General features: G+C 36.4%; 1 protein-coding gene across 4 annotated transcripts in view; it reads left to right on the top strand.

Annotated features, from left to right (window-relative positions):
- PCDH11X (protocadherin 11 X-linked) overlaps positions 1–25,022 on the top strand; it is a 248,463-nt gene that overhangs the window by 55,744 nt on the left and 167,697 nt on the right. For 3 of the 4 annotated variants that reach the window (XM_054695654.1, XM_054695655.1, XM_037512216.2), the window contains exon 3: positions 10,835–13,351. In XM_054695654.1, the coding sequence (XP_054551629.1) occupies positions 10,835–13,351 (2,517 nt within the window). Of the gene's footprint in view, positions 1–10,834; positions 13,352–19,326; positions 19,389–25,022 lie in introns of those variants that run through there. The other variant, XM_037512217.2, reaches the window with a different exon arrangement.

Here is a 25,022-nt window from a genome sequence, read left to right as displayed (position 1 = left end):
TCTATTCTGGATTTTGCTTAGTTGGATTGTTTTGAATCCATTCCACCACTCTGTATTTTTTAACTGATGAGGTCAGTTCATGTATGTTTAAGGTATTTATTAGGAAATTAGTGCACATTGACACTTGTTATGTTTTTGTTTCTTTTTTTATTTTCAGGGGCATTATTTTTTTTGAGGGCTTCCTGTTATGTTTTGTTTAAATTCCATTCCCAAGACCCCACCTGACTAGTTCAGACCCTGGACTCATGTGGGATGGTGCCAGAGCAGCCATAAGACTTGAGAGACCCCACCAGTCATCACCCAGACCAGCAGAGAACTCATGACTACCTGCAGGAGCTAGCCAGTGCTTACTCAGACCAGCAGCACTCCAGACCATGTATGGGACTCCACAGCACTTAACTTGGACCTACTAAGCCCTTGTTACTTCTCACAAGATCCCCACCAGCATCCTCACAAACTGGTGAGACCCCAGACCCATGTGAAGCAGAGTGGACAGAGACCCCACGACATACCATGAGACCTGCCAATGGCTTGCCCAGATAGGTGAGGATCCTGATCAGTGAGGGAAAAGAGACAAACCCAGAGGAAACTCCTCGTAAAACAACTGGGTTCCACATCTAATAATGGACAATAGGAAATACACAACAAATGGCAACATGAGTCTCCAAGTAAATAAATAGTACCATACATGGAGAGAACAAATCTCCAGAACCTTAATTGAGAACCTTAATATGTTCTCCCTATACCATACAGAATTTAGAATTTTAATGATAAACAAATTCAAAGAAATGGAAGAAAACTCAGAAAACAAATGAATGTCCTTAGAAATTAAACCAATGAACTGAAGACAGAAATTGAAGCTCTAAATAAGATTAAAAATGGAGTTTTGGGATTTCAAAAGAGAAAATGAAGAAACACTGAGAGCTACATGACTCCATGTGAAAAGACTACATCAGAATACTAGGAATAGCAGAGGAGGAAGAGAGAAAGGAACAGAAAATGTATTTAAATAAAATAATGAAATAATCCTTCCCAAACCTAGAGAATAAATGTACAAATCCAGGAAGCTAAAAGACCCTTGCATAACTAAAGATAAATCAAAACACCAAGGCATACAGTAATGAACTTCCCAAAATTCAGGACAAGGAAAGAATACTGAAGCTGGCAAGCGGGAGAAAGCAGATAACTTAAAGGTACCTCATCAGGCTAACATCAGAATTCTCTGAAGAAACACTATGAGTGAGGAGAGAAAAGAACATGTTCCAAATACGTACACAGAAAAACAATCAGCCAAGAATACTCTAACCTGCAAGACTCTTCTTCAGATATGAGGGAATAATAAAGGCCTTTTCAGACATAGAGGAGCAAAGGAATTTGCAAATACAAAACCACCACCCCTTCAAGAAACATTTAAAGGTCTCACTCAAAGCAGGAGTTTAGAAAACCCAAATAAGGGATCAGGAAAAAGACTAATTATGATAAAGTAAAAATCAAAATCAACAGCAACTATAAATCAGAGACACACTATGGGGGGGGCGGGGGAGGGGAGGAAGGGAGTAGAATCAAAACAAGGGTGATGGGAATTTTACGGGGACAATAACCAAGATGAAAATTCATTCATTGTACAAAAATGAAAAATGATGTAAAAAAAATTAAATAAATAAAATAAAGGAGCTTATACATTGGAACCAAAAAGTGGAACATGCACAAAGGAGTAAATAAGGAAATAGATTGACCCAGAAAAATTAAGAATAAGATGGCAACAACGGACTATCATCTATCAATAATCATTTTGAAAATAAAGGAACTGAATGCACCAATTAAATGACACAGAGTATCTAGTTGGATCAGAAAACAGAATCCAACCCTATGCTGTCTTCAGGATACACACATATTCTCCAAAGACAAACATAAACTCCATATTAAGTGTTGTAAAATAATCCTGCAAGCAACTGGGACTCTGAAGAAGGCAGGAACAGTCACAACTTATATCAAACAAAAATACATTCCCGGGCCCTCCCCAGTGGCGCAGCGGTTGAGCGCTGGGTTGTGAAGTTGCCCGCAGCCTCTGCAGCGCCGGTTCGATCCCCGGCCGCTGGCAAGGGTCTCACATGGCGTGCAGACCTCTCCTGCCGCCCACTGCTCCCCTCAGCAGTGTACTTTGGTCCTTCTGCCTGCTCTGCTCCCCGCTCTGGCTCTGTTGAATTCACTCACCCTCCCGCGCTTCTGACTGTACCCAGTGCTTGTATATATAAATAAATAAATAAATAAACAAACAAACAAATAAATAAATCTTTAAAAAAATTTCCAATTAAAAAATGTAACAAGAGACAGGAAGGGACACTATATAATGATAAAGGCAACACTACATCTAGATGACATAACACCCATCAATGTTATGTACCAAATGAAGGAGCACCAAAATACATCAGGCGATTATTATCAACTCTGAAAACAAACATGGGAAAAAACACACTTGTAGGAGACTTCAACAACCCACTCACCAATGGACAGATCTTCTGGACAGAAAATAAACAGAGATACAATAGACTTAATTACAGAATTAGACTTCTTGGACCTCACAAACATATACAGAGCACTCCATCCCCAAAAGCAGAATGCACATTTTTCTAAAATGCACATGGGACATTCTCCAAAATATTCCACATTTTTGGACACAAAACAAATATCAATAATTTCACAAATACTGAAATCATACCCAGCAGCTTCTCAGTAGATAAAGGTATTAAACTAGAAATCTATTATCAAAGCAGGGAAATCTTTTAATACCTGGAAGCTGAATAACATACTATTGAAAGACCACTGAATTAATGAGAAAATCAAAGAAGAAATTAAAAAGTACCTTGAGACAATTGAAAATGAGCACACAACCATATAAAACTTAATGGGACATGGTGAAAGATATATATATACATATATATATATATACATATATATATATATATATATCAGTACAAGCCCACTTCAAGAAACAAGGAAGATCTCAAATAACTGTCTCTCAACTTAAAGAATTATAAAAAGAACAAACTAATCCAGAAGCCAGTAAAACATGAATATTAAAAATCAATGCAGAAGTAAGTGCAATAGAAATAAAAAATACAGTCCAAATGATCAATGATACTAAATACTAGTTCTTTGCAAAAAATGAAATTGACAAACCTCCAGCAAGGCTGACCAAAAAAATAGGGGAGAAACCTCAGATAAATTGAATAAAAAACAAAAACAGAGAAATCACAACAAATTCAATAACCTTGAAGTGATGGACAAATATTAAAATTACACAGTCTTCCAAAACTGAATAGGGAAGAAATAGAAACCCTGAACAAACCAATCACATTTGCAATGGTGAAAAACTGAAAGCTTTACTGCTGTGATCTAGTACAAGATAAGGATGTTCATTCTCACCATTTCTAGTCAACATAATATTGGAAGTTCTAGTTAGAGCAGTTAGACAAGAGAAAGATATGAAAGGAATCCAAATTGGGAAAGAAGCAAAGCTATCATTATTGCAGATGACATGATAATTTACATAGTGAACCCTTGGGTCTCCCCTGGTGGCGCAAGCGGTTGAGTGCAGCGCTGTGAAGCTGTCCAATCCCGGCCCAAAGGCCTGCGAGGGTCCCACATGGCGCAGCAGACCCCTCCTGTCTCGCCCGCTGCTCCCCTCAGCAGTGTATTTCGTCCTTCTGCCCGTTCTGTTCCCTGCTCTGTCTCTGGTGAATCCTCTCACCCTTCTGCGAATCGGGCCTGTACCCCAGTTCTTGTATAATAAATAAATAAATAAATCTTTAAAAAGATAAATAAATATATACATACATAGTGAACCCTCAAAATTCCATGGAAAGAATAATTAAAACAATCAGTTAAGCAAATTGGCAGGGTATAAAATCAACACAGATCAGTTGACTTCTTATATACAAACAATGAGAAGTGAAAGAAATTAAAAAGTGATTCCATTTATAATTACATTAAAAAAAAACGAACAAAAAACAACCAAAAAACAAAAACCTGGGAGTAAACCTCATAGAGCAGGTAAAAGATCTATACAAAGTAAACTATAAGACACGATTAACGAAATAAAAGACACAAAGGAATGAAAAAATATTCTCTGCTCATGGATTGGAAGAACCAACATTGTCAAGGGCACCATTCTACACATAGAAATATAGTTTCAACACAATTCCAATAAAAATGTCAATGGCATATTTCAAAGGACTTGAGTAAATACAACTGAAATTCATATTGAATCACAAAAATCCCAAATAGCAAAATCAATGGAATACTATTAAGTGATCAAAAAGATAATTTCACGCCAATTGTGGCAACATGGATGGTGTGCTTAAAGGGAAATGCTAAGTGAAAAGCCAGCTGGTGTCAATAATATGTGAAATATAAAGTAACTAAATAGTCAGATAAAGACAAGCTGCAAAGTAACCCTTGATGGTGACTGCAGTGCTGAAGTGCCAACCTGGGTAGAGGTTGGGGATGAGATAAGAATTAAGAGACAAAGAAGCCTAATGGTCCATATTGGTGGAATATAGGTGAGTTGCTGGTGGGTGCACTATGATGTAATACCTGAAGTGGTTCCCCAACTCTGGTGTTCAGGAGCACGCCAGCACACTCCCGGGGACACGTTTGAGGGACCAGTCATGGAGCAGGTTTGCAAGGCAAGACTCTGCTGCTCAGTGAACAGCCCTCTTGCTATTTATTTCGTAATAATGAGGAAGCATGATTGATTAAGTGACAATGGCAGGAGAAACAGGGTCCAGGAAAACAAAGGGCATTCATCTTTATGAGGAACAGGACTTCAAAGGGATCAAAGACCAATCAATTTTATGGGGAGCAGAAGGGGACATGTTGGCCACATATAGAGGCAGTACTTCCCAGACAGGGACTTGGTGTAATTTCTGAGCTACTCCCAGACCATCTTGGACCCTGACCACATAGTCAACGGTCACCTAGGCATCCCTGGCCACCTCGTGATGTGTCATTGTCTCAAGGCAGTCATGCAGGTGTGCCTTATCCAATTCTTTCACACATACATATGTGCAAAAGCCTTAGGTGAAAAAGGAGCCACACAAAATATTACTTCAGTTAAAAATAAATAAGTGAATTTTAAAAATAAATTCCATTGCCATTGTTTTATGTATTATTTCTATTAATTTTTGTTTGAGGGTTCTACTGAGGTTAGTATTTGATGGGCTATTTGTGTGACCCATTGGACGGTCTAGTCTCTGGCTTATTCTGATTGGTCACATTGTTACTCTCCACTCCATGTTAAGTGATTTAGGCATCTTGTCTTGATATTGATGTTCTGTTGTTTTATAATAACCCCTTTTGTATTTCTTTCGTGCATGACTTTTTGATAATGTAGGGCAAATAATTGTCAGGCTTTTCTGCCCTCCCACCATTAGCGTTGATGATGGATCCCTGCGATCCTGAATGCATGCATGGTGGCGGGCACCTGGCATGGGGTGCGGGCATACCATAGGTGGGATTCACCTGGGCTGAGACGGGGCCTGTAAGGGTGGCGCCAGAGGAAAGGAACAGAACCACAAGAAGGAGAACAAGCGAAAGAGCAGAACCACGGGAAATAGAACAAGTGAGAGACAACAAAAGCAGCACAAACAGAGAAGCCGAAGCCACAAGAGAACGGCAGGAAGCCCAGAAAGAGTGAAGATTCGCCAGGGGCTGGGAGGCCTGCCAGCCCTCCTGGCCCCTCTGCCTGCCGTGTACCTGGTAAAAGCTCAATAAAAGCCTGGAAAGCTACCAAGGACTCCAGGACTCTCCTTTACCCATCTGCCAGAATCATAGAGAACCAGCTCTGTGACCTTCCTGCTGCTACAAATAACATATTCATTTAGTTTTTGCTTTTCAGCAAAACTCCTTACTCTCCCTTCAGTCTTGGATGACAGTTTTTCCAGGTAAAGGATTCTGGGCTTAAAGTCTTTTTGTTTAAGTACTTTAATCAATCCCTACCAATCCTTTCGTGCCTGTAATGTTTCATAAAACCAGTTTACACTCTTTTATAGGTCACTTTTTTCTCTTATGTTTTTAATATTCTGTTTTTGTCATTGGTTTTCAACAGCTTTATATGTGTCTTGGTATGTGTCTGTCTGCTATTATTTTGTTTGGGAGTCTTTGTACCTCTTGGATCACCATGCCTGGTTAGTTTCCCAGATTAAGGTGATTATCAGTAATTATTTATTTAAATGAATTTTCTAAGCTGTTTCCTTATTCTTCCCCTTCTGGAATCCCCACAGCAATGATGTTATTACTCTTTAAGTTGTCCCAATGAGTTTTACACTATTTTCAATTTTTTAACTCTTTTTTTCTCTACATTGTTCTACTTATGTGTTTCCCATCACTGAGTTTTCAAGTCCATTAATTCTCTTCATTTCTTCTGTTTGTCTGCCTTTGAGGTCCTCGATCGTATTTTTAAAATCAACAACAGTGTTTCTTAACTCAGTGTCCTCTAAGTGTAGCTCCCTCATATTTTCGTATCCTTTTTCTGTTGCTGTTTTATATCCTCCATTGTTTTTTTTTTTTGTATCCCATAAATGTCTTTGGACTGTTACCTTGATTTTTCATCTGTCATCTATAGTTCTGCTGAGTTGGGCCTCCCTCTGAGTTGTTCTTTTTGCTCAGCAATTGTGGTATGTTCTTCTGGCTCCTCATTGTTATTTTTTATGGGTCATAGTAGGGATAGTTCTTCAGACTGTTGTTTGGCACTTGTTGAAACAATCTGAGAACTGGCACCGGCAAAGGTCATTAGCTGTAAAAGAGGATCAGGACAGTAGGGTACCAAATAATCACCTCCTGTAAAGTCGGTTCTTCAAAATTCTTAATATGCCGTCGGTGCCAGTGATACCGGAATTGTCAGGCCTAGTCTCCCAGCCAGGAATGGATCCCAGGCTGAGCCCCAGCCACTAGACCCCCACAGGTTGGTGTCTCACGAAGCTGCAGCAGGAACTTTGCAGACGCTCAGGCAAGCAAGCGAGAAGAGGCAGTTTGTTTAGAGAAAGAAAAAGTTTATTGAGGAGAAAAAGAACAGAAATAAAGTGGGACTCCCAGGCCAGGGAACCAGGCCTGGGAGGGGCAAGGAAGCCAAAGTGGAATTGTGTCTCAGGGAATATATACCTTTTTTCCCTAATTATTCTAAAGCTCCACCAGTCTCTTTGTGATTGGTTAGTTCTTGTCTGTCTCACTTAATTTGCTGCTGAGTGGGGGATCTTCACATTCCTTATCTAACAGCTTTCTCTTTCCCCATTTGTTGCATCTTTAAATTTATGGCCCAGTCCTCTGGATGGGCATCCCTGCATTGAAGTTAAACAGCTGCCCTTCTAATGTGTCCATAAATTAAACCACTCTCCATTTCTCCAATCTCCGCCTCCCTTTACCACCTGAAGGAAACCAGGACTAGCATTAACAATGTTGTCCTTGGTCCTGGGATGTTTGTTTTTCCTAGTGGAATGGGTTACTTTCCCTTGGTTGTCCTTATCTCTGAAGCCTCCCTAAATTCTTCAGAGGTCACCTCCTGCACTGTCCCTAGAACTGCCTAATTTCTAGCTTGCCCTGTGTCTCACCAGGGTTGTGTGGTAGCAATTCATAGTGATTGCCTCCTCTAGACCAGCTCCTCTGTCTTACTGTGTCTTACAGTTTTCTGTCCACTTCTACTCTAGGCTATTTTTAAGCACTTAGATACATTGCGGGGCATGGATTGCAGTTGAAATAGGATGGCAAGGCAAATAAGAGATTTTTTTTTTTTCCAGCAAGAGCATTATCCTGGGGTGTTTGCTTCTGTTATTGACAGGTTCTTGAGCTTTAGTTTGTAAAAGGCTTTCTTTGATGGGCATTAGTCCAGGTATGGGGTGGAGTGGCAGGTGCTTTGGACAACTCAGTCTGACCTTCCAGTAGTATTTGGATTTCCAGGTGCTAAGACTTACTTCTCCCTGCAACTCAGGCTCCATCTTTTCTACATTCTGAGCCTCAAGCTGAGGGCAGTAATCTTTTCTCTGCAACACTGCACCTGTGCAACAGTGCACCCTCCGCCCTGGCTTCCAACTCATGTACCTCCTTATTCAGTATAGAGTCAGGCCTCACGAGGACCTGATTTTATGATGTGCCCAAGTCAACAGCTGTATTGGCACAGGAACCCCCTCTGTTCATTGTATTATCACTATAAAAATGTTCACTTAAAGTTTTACCAACATATTTCAGGCAGACTTTTGTTCCTCGTGTGTGTTGTGGTCCTTTCTTTTTTTGCCTTTGTTGTGATGCAAGTTAATTGTGACATTCTTGAGGGGGCTATGAGACCAGTGTCTTCACTCTGTGGGCATTTACAATGTAAAGGGGAATTGTTTTGATAAATTAGATTTTATCAAGATTAAGATATCTGAGTATTTAAAACACTTATAAAGAGTTGGAGACCCTTTGTGTGCTAATAAGTAACAGTACTTAAGACACACCATTGAGATTATAATGTATTTTAAAGTTTGTTTTTTTTTTTTTTTTGTTAACTGAACCACTCCTTGGGAGTTTTAGGGGAAACAAGAAACAGAGGAGACTGTGTTTTTATTTTTTTAAATATTTTATTTTATATAATTCTTACACCATTTTTCATTTTTGCACAACATAGGCATTTTCATTTTGGTTATATTCCCCATACAATTCCCAACCCCCTTATTTTGACCCTAATCCTTCCTCCCCCACCACCCCTTGCCCTGTAGTGTGTTTCTGGTTTATAGAGACTGTGCCTTTAAACATTCCTATAAGCTGACTTCATGGCCATGAGGAGAAGATAGATGTGGTTCCAAGATATATTTTACAATTTGGCATTTTGATGTATGAGTTTCAATCCATTGTGCTTGCTCATAGTAAAGAAAGAGCAAGAGCGAGAGAGAGGTTAATTAAATAAAGTTGTGTTGTTAATTTCCAAAATAAAATTATGTTTAACAGTATCTATAGGAAAAGTATAATTTTGTGTATTTTATATAAATTTATATTCTTATCAAACTTTGTATATTTTTCTTTCTTTCAAAGATTTTATTTGTATTTATTGGATCGGATATATGTGCTATTGTCTCAGATGAATATTTCATACTTGAATATTTTTTGGTGGTTAAAATGCATCTTATGGGGCCTGCCCGGTGGCGCAGTGGTTGAGCGCTGGATTGCGAAGCTGCCCGCAGCTTCTGTAGCGCCGGTTCGATCCCCTGCAGCTGGGCGAGGGTCCCACATGGCGCGCAGACCTCTCCTGCCGCCCGCTGCTCCCCTCAGCAGTGTACTTCGGTCTTTCTGCCTGCTCTGCTCTCCCCTCTGGCTCTGGTGAATTCTCTCACCCTGCCGCACTTCTGACTGTACCCAGTGCTTGTATTAATAAATAAATAAATCTTTAAAAAAATGCATCTTAGATCACTTACTATATATAAATATATATATATACACACAATATATATACAATATATACACACAATAAAGGATTTTAATTCATTTGGACTAAACACGAGTAATTCACTTACAACTTCATTATGTGAAACTTAGTGACAATTCTTTTAGAATTCTACATCTTCCCTTAGAATACTTGCTTTTATTTTATTTTTTTAAGAGTATGTTTTAACCAATTGGCAAGTGAAACTATGTTGGGTGAGTACGTATGTGCATCCACTAAAGAGTTTTTCAGTCTGAGAACTTTTATTGTTTTTTTAATTTTTTGTGGGTTTAAGTACCATTTTTTTATTTTTATTGCCCCCCCAACTAAAGCACTGGTGCCCATAGCAATCCCCTCTACCCTTTCTAACATTCCCTCTGTTAACCATCATTTTCTTTGTGCTGAGTTCAATTTTTTTCTGTTGTTTGTGTATAATTTTTTTGGTATTTATAATTCACAGATGAGTGACACCATCCAAAATGTTTCACTTTTTGACTTATTTCACTCAACATAATCACCTCAAGGTCCATCCATTTTGTCCCAAGTGACACCTTTTCATTTTTCTTCATAGACTATTCACAGTAATATTCCATGTATATATGCTTTGTGGTTTCTCTCTCCACTCATCTTTTGAAGGGTACTTGGGCTGGCTGAATGATTTGGCAATTGTTAACAATTTGCCATGTACGTAAGTGTGGATAGATCTTTTCATATTAGAGCTTTTGTTATTTGGATAAATACCTAATAGTGGTATTGCTGAGTTAAATGGAATTTCCATTTTTATTATCTTGAGAAATCTCCATTCTGTTTTCCACAGGGGCTCTACCAGTTTGCATTGCCACCAACAGTGGATGAAAATTATTTTTTTCATAAAAACCTCACTAACATTAACTAAATTAACATTAGTTAATTTCTATTTTGTTTTTCAATATTGGTCATTTTCACAGGGATTAAGTTGTATTTCAGTGTGGTTTTAATTTGCATTTCTCTCAAATTAAGTGACATTGAACATTTTTTAAATATGCCTATAGGCCATCTGAATGTTTTTAGAGCAGTGTCTATTGAGGTCCTTTGCCTCACTTTTAATAGTTGATATATATGAGTTACATATAGTACCATAAAATGTTAGGACCTGAAAAATAACTAGATCATCTTCTTTCCAAATTTTCTAGTTTTACAGCTTCCTAGACCTGCTAAACAACTCACTGTACTCACAATATTAGTTATAATCAGAATTGGGACTTAGAACTCACCCATTTCTGACACCCATTTCTAAACGGATCCCTTTTATTGAGTCACACTATAGCATGTGATTTCCACAAATTGAAAACTGCTGTCATTACATAGTGGCATAAATTAAATATGTTTCATTTTGTTTTCCAGGGTCAAAGTATTTTTGGGATCGATGTTATTGAAACACCAGAAGGAGACAAGATGCCACAACTGATTGTTCAAAAGGAGTTAGATAGGGAAGAGAAGGATACATATGTAATGAAAGTAAAGGTCGAAGATGGTGGCTTTCCTCAAAGATCCAGTACTGCTATTTTGCAAGTAAGTGTTGCTGATACAAATGACAACCATCCAGTCTTCAAGGAGAATGAGATTGAAATCAGTATACCAGAAAATGTTCCTGTAGGTACTTCAGTGACACAACTCCATGCCACAGATGCAGACATTGGTGAAAATGCCAAGATTCATTTCTATTACAGTAATCTCGTCTCCAGCATTGCCAAGAGGCTATTTCATCTCAACAGTACCACCGGACTTATCACAATCAAAGAACCACTGGATAGGGAGGAATCACCAAACCACAAGTTACTGGTTTTGGCAAGTGATGGTGGATTGATGCCAGCAAGAGCAATTGTTCTAGTAAATGTTACAGATGTCAATGATAATGTTCCATCAATTGATATAAGATACATCATCAATCCAGTCAATGGCACCGTGGTTCTTTCAGAAAATGCTCCACTCAACACCAAAATTGCTCTTATAACTGTGACAGATAAGGATGCTGACCATAACAGTAGAGTCACATGTTTCACAGATCATGAAGTCCCTTTCAGATTAAGGCCAGTATTCAGTAATCAGTTCCTTCTGGAGACCGCTGCATATCTTGACTATGAGTCTACAAGAGAATATGCCATTAAGATACTGGCTGCAGATGCTGGCAAACCTCCTTTGAATCAGTCATCCATGCTTCTTGTCAAAGTGAAAGATGAAAATGACAATGCTCCAGTTTTTACTCAGCCCTTCATAAGTCTCTCTGTTCCTGAGAATAACGCTCCTGGCACCCAGTTGACTAAAATAAGTGCAACAGATGCAGACAGTGGGCATAATGCTGAGATCAGTTACTTGCTAGGTGTTGATGCTCCATCTGAATTCAACCTGGATCATCAAACAGGCATTCTGACTGCAGTAGAGAAAATGGATAGAGAAAAACAAGAAAAATATTCTTTCACAGTTCTGGCAAAAGATAATGGGATGCCACCCTTAATGACCAATGCCACGGTCTTAGTAACTATTCTTGATCAGAATGACAACAGTCCAATTTTTACTCACAATGAGTACAACTTTTATGTCACAGAAAATCTTCCAAGACATGGCACGGTAGGTCTAATCACTGTAACTGATCCTGATTATGGGGAAAATTCTGCAGTCACTCTCTCCATTTTAGATGTGAATGATGAATTTACCATTGATCCACAGACTGGTGTCATCCGACCAAATATTTCATTTGATAGAGAAAAGCAAGAATCTTATACTTTCTATGTAAAGGCGGAAGATGGTGGTAGAATACCACATTCTTCAACTGCCAAAGTAACTATAAATGTGGTTGATGTAAATGATAACAAACCAGTTTTTGTTGTCCCTTCTTCTAACTACTCCTATGAATTAGTTCTACCATCCACTATTCCAGGCACAGTGGTCTTTACTGTAGTTGCTATTGACAATGATACTGGCATGAATGCAGAGCTACGTTACAGCATTGTAGGAGGAAACACAAAAGGTCTGTTTATAATTGACCAAACAACAGGCAACATTACTTTGAAGGAGAAATGTGTTGTTGCAGACCTTGGTTTACACAGACTGGTAGTCAAAGTTAAGGACTTAGGACAACCTGATTCTCTCTTCAGTGTTGTGTTTGTTAATCTATACGTGAATGAGTCGGTGAACAATGCTTCATTGATTCATGAACTGGTGCACAAAAACATAAGAACACCAGTCACCCAAAATATTGAGACGGCTGATGCATCTTCACCAACCAGTGACTATGTCAAGATCATGGTTGCCATTGTTGCTGGTACCATAACTGTCATCCTTGTCATTTTCATAACGGCTGTAGTACGATGCCGGCAATCACCACACCTTAAGGCTGCTCAGAAAAACAAACAGAATTCTGAATGGGTTACTCCTAATCCAGAAAACAGACAGATGATAATGATGATGAAGAAGAAGAAAAAGAAGAAGAAGAAGAAAAAGAAGAAGAGGAAACATGTCCCTAAGAATTTGTTGCTTAATTTTGTCACTATTGAAGAGACTAAGACAGACGATATCGACAATGATGGAAACAGTGTCACACTAGACCTCCCCATTGAACTGAAAGAACAAACCATGGGCAAGTACAACTGGGACACTACACCTACTACTTTCAAGCCTGATAGTCCTGATTTGGCCCAGCACTACAAATCTGCCTCTCCACAGCCTACTTTCCAGATACAGCCTGAAACTCCCCTAAATTCAAAGCACCACATTATCCAGGAACTTCCTCTTGATAACACCTTTGTGGCTTGTGATTCTGTCTCTAAGTGTTCCTCCAGCAGTTCTGATCCCTACAGCATTTCTGAATGCAGCTATCCAGTGATAACTTTCAAGACCCCTGTGTCTGTACACACCAAACTGGTAGGTAATCCAAGTTTCCAACTAAACTTTCTAACTTTTAAAAAAATTATTTCTTGTTGAAGTAAAGTTTTACAGAATCTATTAAATTCATCAAAGGATTAAAAGAATCAATCATATTCTGTAGATGTATCCAAAAATATATATATGGATTTGTTTAGAAAATCAAAAAAAAGTAACTCCTGATTGTAGGAAAATTGGACGTATAATGATGATTATAATAGAGGCAATTTTGTCTGTACATAGCATTATTACACTTCTTGTTAAAGAATATTCCAGAAAACTCCAAAATAAAGGGTCTTAGCACTGCCCTAAATACCACTGTGTGCATGAGAATCAGAGCAATTGGGGCTAGATGAATCACAGTAAAGTTTTTTGAGAATCTGATAAGCAGGCCTTAATACTTAATGGTGTTGGAAAAATTTTGTCTGCCCAAGATAACTAGTCAAAATAACCTCCACAACCATGATGTTCCCAAAACCCACCAAGAAAAGTGTCATTTGTAGATTAGAACTCACCATTATTCTGGTTCATAAAAGCTATATTCACACAATGTAACAAGAATGACTTTAGAAAAATGAAAGCGTACTACTCACCCGCATCTTCAAACCAGAGAATGAAATATATATGAGATCTCTATTTTAGACATCCATTTGAGAATTTGCATAGTTATGCAAGGTATTGTGTGCCCTTTGGGAGACATGCTTAAGAGAAAATAACTTGGAAAATGAAATATGTTTGCTTTCTCTAAAGGTCATAAAGGAAAACATGGGCATATTAATATCAAAGTAATCAGTGCACAATAATTAGAAACCCACTAGATTTATGTAAACAAGAGTTGATACAGTACTTTTAATCTTTATTCTGTCAAAAAGGAATTTTAAAATATCTAGACATTTATAAGTGAAATGACTTAAATATGGCTCTTTCCTTAATAAAGTCAAGTGACAGAATTCATGTAAATTTTTTTCTTTTATGCCATGACACATATTGACTTTATTATTTTATTTGTGTTCTTAAAAAAGCTTCTTCTCAATTTCAGTGAATACATTTTTTTATGGAAGCGTATTCAGGTTTAATCAAATGGAAGCAATGTGAAAGTAAAAAAAAAGGTTTCTCACACCAAAGTTAGAACTATTGAAGTTTTTAAGGATTCTAAATAACACTGAAAATAAGTTACCATAATTTAGGAAATGGTTTTAAGAATTGAAGTCATTCAAGAATATTCATAGGTAAATTATACAAAAACATTAACATTTAATCACACAGTAAAGGTAAGCTACTAACTCAGTTGTGGTTGAATTTTGTTACAATATGTCGACAATTATGCTACTGCAAATAGTAAAATGGAATTATAGTCTATGCAAAGAGTGAGTTGCACTTTGAGTTTGGAAGGCAGTGGTTATTTCTAAAGTTTGAACGAGTTCCATGTTTGCCTATGGGCAAATCTTAGATAACTAACAGTTCCTTGGAGTGTGCTTGGGTTTATATTTAACCATTCAAAGGGTCTTTTCATTTTTTATTTTTATTGCTCTTATTCTGTTTATTGGGAAGACATCTCAATAGAAAAATATCCTTTAGGAATAATATTTTATGTTTTTGTGTATCCTACTAGCACTTTTCTTCCTGAGCTAAATTTGTGACTCGAAAGTATACAAAGAGTAGGGTTTGTGAATTATATTTGTAGATCATCATTTTTAATAAATTTGCTTTAGAAGGTACTTAAAAGAACAAACCCTGGTTTTAACTCTTTCTGAAGGCATGGAAATATTTTATGAGCCTAGACTGCTTGAATATACAATAAGTAGGGCTTGGATAATGGAAAAAATATTGAAATATTTTCCAAATAATATTTTCCTTTTCTTAAATTTATTTTTTATTTTGTAGTTCTTAAAAAAGTCAATAAAATAATTTCTCTATCATATCATTTTATTTTATTTAAAGATCTTTTCCTAGGCTGGGCCTCCCCTGGTGGCTCAGCGGTTGAGGGCTGGGCTGCAAAGCTGCCTGCAGCATCTGCAGTGCCGGTTCAATCCCCAGTAACCGGCGAGGGTCCCACATGGCGCGCAGACCTCTCCTGCTGCCCACTGCTCCCCTCAGCAGTGTATTTCGTCCGTCTGCCTGCTCTGTTCCCCGCGCTGGCTCTGGTGAATTCTCTCACCCTCCCGCGCTTCTGACTGTACCCAATGCTTGTATAAATAAATAAATAAATCTTAAAAAAAAAAGATCTTTTCCTATGCATAGGAAATTGACATTCATGAAACAGACAACATATGAAAAGTAAATGTTAATGTGAATAAGTTATTGACTGTTATTATGGTTTTTATTAGCTGAAAAGGGTATTTTTTGCTTTAATTTTTGTGTTTAATATATTTTATATAATTCTTACATCATTTTTCATTTTTTGCACAATGTATGCATTTTCATTTTGGTTATATTCCCCATACAATTGCACCCCCCTTATTTTGACCCTAATCCCTCCTCTCCTCCTCCCTCCCCCCCCGTAGTGTGTCCCTGGTTTATGGTTGCTTGTTGATTTTGATTTTTTCTTTATTATAATTGGTCTTTTTCCTGGTCCCTTATTTAGGTTTTCTAAATTCCTGCTATGAGTGAGACCATCTGGTATTTCTCTTTTTCTTTCTGCTTATTTCACTGAGCATGATGCCTTCCAGCTCCATCCATGTTGCTGCAAATTGCATGAATTTATCCTTTTTGATTGCTGAGTAATATTCCACTGTGCGCAATATTCCATACCACATCTTTTTGATCCAGTCATCCATTTTTGGGCATTTCGGTTGTTTCCAAAGCTTAGCTATTGTAAATAGTGCTGCTATAAACATAGGGGTGCAGGTGCCCTTTTGAATTAATGTTTCTATGTCTTTTGAGTAAATACCTAGGAGTGGAATTGCTGGATCACATGGAAGCTCTATCTTTAGTAGGTTGAGGAATCTGCATACAGCTTTCCATAGTGGTTGGACCAGTTTGCACTCCCACCAGCAGTGCAGGAGAGTTCCTTTTTTCTCCACATCCTCGCCAACATTTCTTGTTGCTAGTTTTTTTAATATGTGCCATTCTCACTGGTGTAAGATGGTATCTCATGGTAGTTTTAATTTGCAATTTCCTGATTACAAGTGATATTGTACATTTTTTTCGTATGCCTGTTGGCCATTTGCATGTCCTCTTTGGAGAAATTTCTTTTTTAGCTGTTCTGCCAATTTTTTGACTGGATTATTTTCTTTGCTTTTGTTGAGTCTCATCAACTCTTTGTAGATTTTTGTCATCAGTCCTTTATCATTAGTGTTGTGTGCAAAAATGTTCTCCCAGTTGGTGGGGTTTCTCTTTGTTTTTGTTATTGTCTCTTTTGCTGTGCAGAAGCTCTTTAATCTGATGTAGTCCCGGCTGTTTAATTTTGCCTTTACTATCACTGCTTTGGGTGATGTGTCTGTAAATATGTTTTTGAAGTGCATGCCACGTAGTGTTTCTCCTGTATTTCCTTCTATATATTTTATGGTTTCAGGTCTTATGTCTAGTTCTTTAATCGATTTTGAGTTGGTTTTTGTGCATGGTGTGAGGTAGTAGTCAAGCTTCTTTCTTTTGCATGTAGCGACCTAGTTTTGCCAGCACCATTTATTGAACAAACTGAAAAGAATATTTAGAATTGGTGAGTTCTCAAATGACTTGTTCTATTTTTTTACATCTTAAAAAACAGGTAAATTTTATTTTTGTCATTTCATCACAATTCTTTCAGATTAGTTATTAAATATCTTCTGGATGAGAATTGGTGAACTCAGGCAGAATAATGATACTAAAAAATAATTAAAGTTTTACATTTTGTGCTGCATTTGTAATGATTGTCACCATTTTTATATATTCTTCAATTTCTTTTTTTTAAGATTTATTCATTTATTTATACAAGCACTGGGTACAGTCAGAAGCGCAGGAGGGTGAGAGAATTCACCAGAGCCAGAGCGGGGAGCAGAGCAGGCAGAAGGACCCAAGTACACTGCTGAGGGGAGCAGCGGGCGGCAGGAGAGGTCTGCGCACCAAGTGGGACCCTCCTCCGGTGGCCAGGGAGCAGCCAGGGATCGAAGCGGCGCTACAGAGGCTGCAGGCAGCTTCGCAACCCAGCGCTCAACCGCTGCGCTTAACCGCTGCGCCACCGGGGAAGCCCTCAATTTCTTATTAATGCTAGGAGAGACATCATATATTCACTGATGTTGCAGAATGCTAACAAGAAAAGGGAGCACTGAAAGATAATTCATGCATTTAAGAATTTATATACAGTTGGTGTCTCTCTAAAAACGATATATCAGGGCCTCCCCGGTGGCACAGTGGTTGAGTGATGGGTTGCGAAGCTTCCCGCAGCCTCTACAGCGCAGGTTCGGTCCCCGGCTGCTCCCCGGACACCAGGGGAGGGTCCCGCATGGTGCGCAGACCTCTCCCGCCGCCCGCTGCTCCCCTCAGCAGTGTACTTCGGTCCTTCTGCCTGTTCTGCTCCCTGCTCTGGCTCTGGTGAATTCTCTCACCCTCCCGCGCTTCTGACTGTACCCAGTGCTTGCATAAATAAATAAATAGGGCCTCCCCGGTGGCGCAGCGGTTGAGCGCTGGGTTGCGAAGCTGCCCGCGGCCTCTGCAGCGCCAGTTCGATCCCCGGCTGCTCCCCGGCCACCGGAGCAGGGTCCCACATGGCGCGCAGACCTCTCCTGCTGCCCGCTGCTCCCCTCAGCATTGTACTTCGGTCCTTCTGCCTGCTCTGCTCCCCGCTCTGGCTCTGGTGAATTCTCTCACCCTCCCGCGCCTCTGACTGTACCCAGTGCTTGTATAAATAAATAAATAAATGTTTTTTTAAAAATTTAATTAATTAATTAATTAATCTTTAAAAAAATAAAATAAAATGAAACAAAAAAGACATATCACACAAAATGGAGAAAAATGCCAGTCAATGTAATAAAAATTCATTGTTCCTTAACAGTGGGATGAAATTTTACTTTTAGCAGAAGGCAGTAATATTCCAATTGAGTTCAAACACAGTGAGAAGTACATTTTCAAAAGGAAGGTTTAAGATTATATTTACATCTAATTCATTACTCATTTGAATAAAAATATGAAAGATATGGAATAGTTGTAGTAAGCTATAAGATATGCGTATCACAAGTTTCATGCTTTAAAAAGGGAATCAGATATTTTCTATAGATGTGTTCTGACTGGTGTTCTGGAAAAAATATGGAACATTCATTATATAGAAAAGTATATATGGCATAAAGTAATTTATACCTGGGGAATATAATATCCCTCGTTGTAGATTTTATTTGCAATCTGGAAGCCCTATCAGTGTATGTTTCAGTAGAAATTAAAAATATGAAATTCAAAAGATAATTGTAGCGTTTATCTTTGTTACCATCTTTTAAAATGAACAGAAACATTTGGTTGGTATGACTAAATAAACAATAATTATATTTTAGAATAAGGTTTGATATTGTCACATATGAATCAAGTCTTGCTTAACACAGTTCTCATGTTATCATATTGTAAAGACTATACACTTTAATAGTAAAGACAATGAAAATGAGAGCCCTTTTTTTGAGGAACTTCTGTGTACCAATATGTGTAATATGTGTCTTACAACTGTATTTGTGGTACTTTATTTTCCTCTGCTAACCCCCACCAAGAAAAATCCTAATGAATTTCTGTGATTGGGTATGGCAGAGTCTTGTAGTTACAGAAAGAAGGTAAAAATAACTGTGAAAGTTTTCAACTGTTATTAAGATGAATCATGAATGTAACCATTTAGTAGGTATAATACATTAATTCAAAATATAACAGTAGTCTGAATTAGGTTATAATAGGTTTGATGCTCATTGTTAAATTCAGTAACTTTGATTTTGTAATATGAATTTCACTCATGTGGCATGCTTGGGACTGAGACTCTTAGAACACCACCATCTGATTTTGATAACATGTTATTTTTCTTGTCCTAGACTGATTCCAGGACAATCAACTAATGAAATCTGCAAAGAAATATAAAGCTGTCTAGGAACATCATAATCCCATTCCCCTTCCAAAAAAATTCCAATGATTTGTGATTTCCAAATTTGACTGCGTTCATTAATTTTGTGATCTGGATTTCCATTATAAAGTCTAACAGATAAAAACCACTTCAAAAACGAAACCCACTGAACCTTTTGCCAATTTTAGTTGCAACGTTTAAAACTTATGGAAGAAAACATGCAGTATGATAAATGAATTTTATTATGCTCTCCATTTACTTGCTCCAAATATTAACAACTTGATATGTAATGTTGTCTTGGAGTATAAACTAATGATTAATAGATCAATTATGAAATATGTAAATATTTTTCCTGTCTGATTACTAAAGAGTTTAAACATCATCTCTGGGAGTTTGGAAGTGAACCTGAACTACCCAAATTATCCTGTTAAAAGTATCCAGGACAGAAAATTTTATTTAACAGACTAAGAAACAAACAATAAGAAAACTCACTTTAGTTCATTTTTGAGACTATTCATTAATACAGTATTACTGAGAAAATAAGAATTACCCATCACTCCGCTTAAGTTAGATGATATTAAAATAATTTTACTGTTTTTATGTTGACTGTAACCATGTTGTTCCAGTAATTTATTTATTCATTAATTTTTTATGTTTCCTTTTCCTATAAATGCTTTTTTGTCTGTCAAAATTGGAATGTAAAGTTCTTTATACTCCCTGATATTTTGAAAAAATATATGTATTGATACTTCTTATATTATTAACATAACTCAACCATATGAGAGTAGAACTAGCTGTTTAGATAGGATGTTTTTAGAAGATATTATCTTAACTCTGAAACTTCCTAGGGAAATATAAGGTACTAATGTCATTTCTAAATAGATCTATTTTATTTTTCTGGCATTAATTACTGAATATATTTTATTGCTTTGGGTAGTTTACCATTTAAAATAAACTCATCTTTCACAATATGTTGATTAATTCAGTTCTTACACAAAAGTAAATGCCTCAAATTAGGTTTACATTATATTTTACCAAGGAAAAAATTTTTTGTCCCAGTTTTATAATATGTGTTTCAAGCTGCTTATGACTTAAGACTACTAACAATTTTCTTTAAAAAGCCTGATTCCTTGGGACAAAAAGGGAATGTAAAGAACCCTACAATCATGACATAATATGTGCTTTCTGAATTTTCATTCAAATGTTTCATTGTGTATAATTCATCTTGCAAAGTGTGAATGGGATTTGGTGAATTATGTATCACATTAAATTAGTGTATTATTTGAAGTGTTCCTTGACGTAAGGATAGTTATGCTCTATTTAGTATGGAAAATTAGTATAATTCTTGGATATTTGCTTTATAGGTTAATATTTCAAGTAGGTTTCTTTTAAAATTTAATGTTCTTGTTTACTCAATACAAAATTCCTTATACCTACAATAATGCTAACCTGGTTCTTTAAGTTTTACTTAGTTAATTATAATGATAGTAAGAGTAACTATTTTGCTGGCAATGAGAAATGACATATAAATTAAAATATTATATTACATATTTATGAACAACTATTACAGAACACACTTAAAATTTACCTTGTGGATGTTACTTATTTAAAACACTTTTATAATAGGGCCTACCCGGTGGCGTAAGGCTTAAAGTCTCAGTGCTTTCAAGCTATTGCCAGCTACTGCGACATAAGTTTGATCCCTCTTGAGGGAGCTAACCCACATGGCGCAGCAGACCCCTCCTGTCTTGCTCGGTGCTCCCCTCAGCAGTGTATTTCAGTAGATCTGCCTGTTCTGCTCCCCACTCTGTCTCTGGTGAATCCTCTCACCCCCCTCACCTCTGGCCTGTACCCCAGTTTTTGTATGCATAAATAAATCTTTTTTAAAAAAATAAAACAATTTTATAATTGCTCCAAACATTTCATTTTGATAAATTGAATACTTTTGGTTTCTTCATATCATTCCAAGGAACATGAAAATTGAACCAACTTATACTCCCAAAGTACCCTGTTGATACAAAGTGTAGGAGTTTTCAAACTCTAGTCTTGATTTAATCGTGAATGAAAGAATGATCCCCAAAAAATGAATTACTGACACAATGTCCCATAATAAACTATTGTGAATTCATGACTATTCGCATATGTAATTATTACATAAATGCATTTTAGATGCTTGCAACATGACCATCTGTGTTTCTCCTTTCCTTCACACTACATGAGCTGAGGGAAAATATCTCATTTTTTTCCTAACATCAGTAATGTTTCCACCTGTGACTGAAATAAAATTCTAATCACTCCTTTGTATACATGAAGATTAAAATATCTCCAAATATTTATCCAGAATCTCTTTGAAGCACATTTTTCAATAGCTGTGAGTTTCATGTTTGGAAAAGATGAAAATGGATACATTATTTTTAAAGCTGTAACTCCGTAACTCAGAATTCACTTTCATGAGAAAGGTACCTCTAAATTGATTTCTTTCCTGTTCTTTGGGACTAAAATATTTTACTGTATAAACCATTCATGGTTGAGATTAAGCTGTATTTAAAATTAGGCCAGGAGTTATTATTGACACTGCTTTTGATTATTAACACTCTTTGATCTGTCTTTTGCTTATGCTTGGGGGAATATTATAATTGAGAATGATATGGATGGCATTGACACTAGTGTTCTGCAAAAGCCAGAGAGAACAAAATTACGTACTTTCCTAATTGGTTCCTTCTTCTCAATTGATTTGGTGGCACTTTTAATTTAGTTAATTTTATTATTATAGGTTTGATTCACAGTGTCTCAGAAATCATCTCTTGTGTTGTGTTGTTACTAATGGACTTATGGAATATTTCTAAGGATATGTTCTTGATGGTCTCTCTGGTTCTTAGTCTAGTCAGTGAATCAAGAAAGATGGTAAGAAAGCAAATCTTAAGTCATCAGAAAAAAAAGCAGCTCTTAGGATCATTAAATTCGTTATCTAATTGATGAATTCCACTTTACTATTAAAAATACTATTTTTTTTTTTGGTTAGAATCCAAAGTATGTAAGTTTTAAAAAGTGGTGAAATAATTCTATCCACTAATTAATCTTTCATATATACATCTTCTATGTCTGTTTGCCACACTGCCCACATATCAATGATAATACACTTTTTATTTACTTTAGATATATACAAATATATACAAATGCATATACATTAGATTATTTTAAGTTAAATTTAGATTTAATCAATCAACTATGTTATTTATTAAGCTTTTTATTTTAACACAAAATAATACTGCCTCATTTTAATAATTTATGTTTGCACTTGTCACTGTTTAGATTTTATTAGTGTGTACCCAGCTAGGTGTGATATGAATCTGATTTCAAGAGAAATGCTACAGGACAAGCAAATACTAAGAAATTTTATATGAACTTACAGCCATTTTGTAATTGCTTCCTATAAGACCTCTTGTATAATAGCTGTTTCCTTAAATTGTGTGAAACTTAATTTAACATTTTAAATATTGTTTAAATTTAGCTTTGTATCCTATTCCAATGTGCTATGGTAATATAAAGTTTTATGTATTGCATAATTACTTTTTTTAAAAAGAACAATTTTGCTATTTGTTTTTTTAATACATTATGGGTGCTCATATATTGACATTCATGGTTTTATGTGGTATTTAAAATTAGAAGTAGGCTTACATTTTATTAATTTTGTCATAGGATGTTATTTATACTGGATATGTAGGAAACATTCAATACAGAAAAAAACAGGTAATTGTAGATAGATTTTATATTTTAGATTAATAGCACAAAAATTCAAACTACAGACCAATTTCCCTATTGACCACAGATGCAAAAACCCTCAATAAAATCTTAGCAAACTGAATCTCACAATTCATTAAAAGAATTATATATCACAACAAACTAGGATTTATTCCAGGAACACAGGATGGTTAAACATGTGAAATTCAATTAATGTATTAATGTGATTCACTATATCAATAAAAAGAAACAAAAAGCACATGATTATATCAATATATGCTGAGAAAGCATTGGATAAGATGCAGCATCCATTTGATTAAAGCCCTTGATGAACTGGGGATAAAAGGAATATATCTCAACATAGCAAAGGCCATTGTGACAAAACCACAGCTTTTATCATTGTCAATGGTGAAAAACTGGAAACTTTTCTGCTAAAATCTGATCTAAGATAAGAATGTCCACTCTCACCACTACTGTCCTAATTTTTTAATTGTTGTTGTTTCAAGCTTTAATAACAAGTTTTCTTTTAAATTTACTTAGTAATTCTGTTTAAAGACTCTATAATCTTTAAAAGTAATGTACTTTAAAATTAAATAATTACTCTGATCTTGTTATGTTTTAAACTATACATGCAGGGTATTTTATACAGAGTGATAATTGACTTATTTATTATACATATTGTTTATTTTTATAGATATATGACTTGACAAGTTCATGTAATATATGGCTTGTTTCAGTGATAGTGAATTTTACAGAAGTATAGTATATATTTCCACCTTGCATCTAAGCTCCTCTCATAAACAAGAATTGATTAAAAAAAAACTTTTTAAACTAAAAAGACTACCATCAAAATTTCTGTTAAAAGATCTCTTTGATGGGCCTCCCCGGTGGCACAGCGGTTGAACGCTGGGTTATGAAGCTGCCCACAGCCTGTGCAGCGCCGGTTCGATCCCCGGCCCCTGGGCGCGGGTCCCACATGACGTGCAGACCTCTCCTGTTGCCTGCTGCTCCCCTCAGCCGTGTACTGGGTCAGTCTGCCTGATCTGCTCTCCGCTCTGGCTCTGGTGAATTCTCTCACCCTCCGGCGCCTCTGACTGTACCCAGTGCTTGTATAAATAAATAAATCTTTAAAAACAAATCTCTTTGAATGAGAACCAACATGGGTGCACCTAGAGAGAAATAGCTTAGTGAAAATAAGCCAGAGAAAAGTAAACAATGTTTAAGTTTGTTCGTGTCTGTTATTTAAACAGGCAGATGAACTAAATAAAACAATAATAAACTTTTGCACCATAAAAACAATTAGTGATTATCAGAAGGGGAGGGGGAAAGGAAGTTGGTAAATAGAGAAAAGGGGGACAATAATATAGTGAAGGATAGATTTGAACTTTTGCTGATGGGCCTAATGTGGTGTAAACATGTCAATTCTCAATGACCCACACCTGAATGTTACACAATGTTATAATGCAATGTTACTTAAAAATAAAATACAAAACAAAAATTTTGAATATACAAAATTTTCATTCTTTTTTTCTTCATATTTGGCAAAGACATTAGATGACAAAATAATGTTTTTTTAGATACTCATTTATAGAAAAGTTTAGGTAATACATGCTACTCTACTATATAGTAGTTAGAAGTAAATGAATATGCAGCTTTTGTGGAAAATACTTTTTATTCAGAAATCTATAAAATAAAATTAATGTTAATTTACTTATTTTGTTGTATACCAGTTCTAACCTTAATTTTAAAATGCATGCACATCATTTCAATATGTTATGATTAAAGATGTTTAATTTATCATGAACACCTCACACACAAAATATTTTCAGTAATTCAAACATGCTGCCCAAATAATTAATTTAGTATCATAACCTTGAAGTGATTTTTAAAAAAGGCCAAGTATTGTGTCATTTGAAAACAGACCTA

This window comes from Talpa occidentalis, unplaced genomic scaffold (genome assembly GCF_014898055.3).
Source record: "Talpa occidentalis isolate TD23 unplaced genomic scaffold, MPIMG_talOcc4v2.1 talOcc4.15, whole genome shotgun sequence".
In the NCBI taxonomy this organism is placed as follows: domain Eukaryota; kingdom Metazoa; phylum Chordata; class Mammalia; order Eulipotyphla; family Talpidae; genus Talpa; species Talpa occidentalis.
The sequence above is the reverse complement of the archived record's forward strand: the minus strand, read 5'-3'. Positions and strand labels throughout refer to the sequence as shown.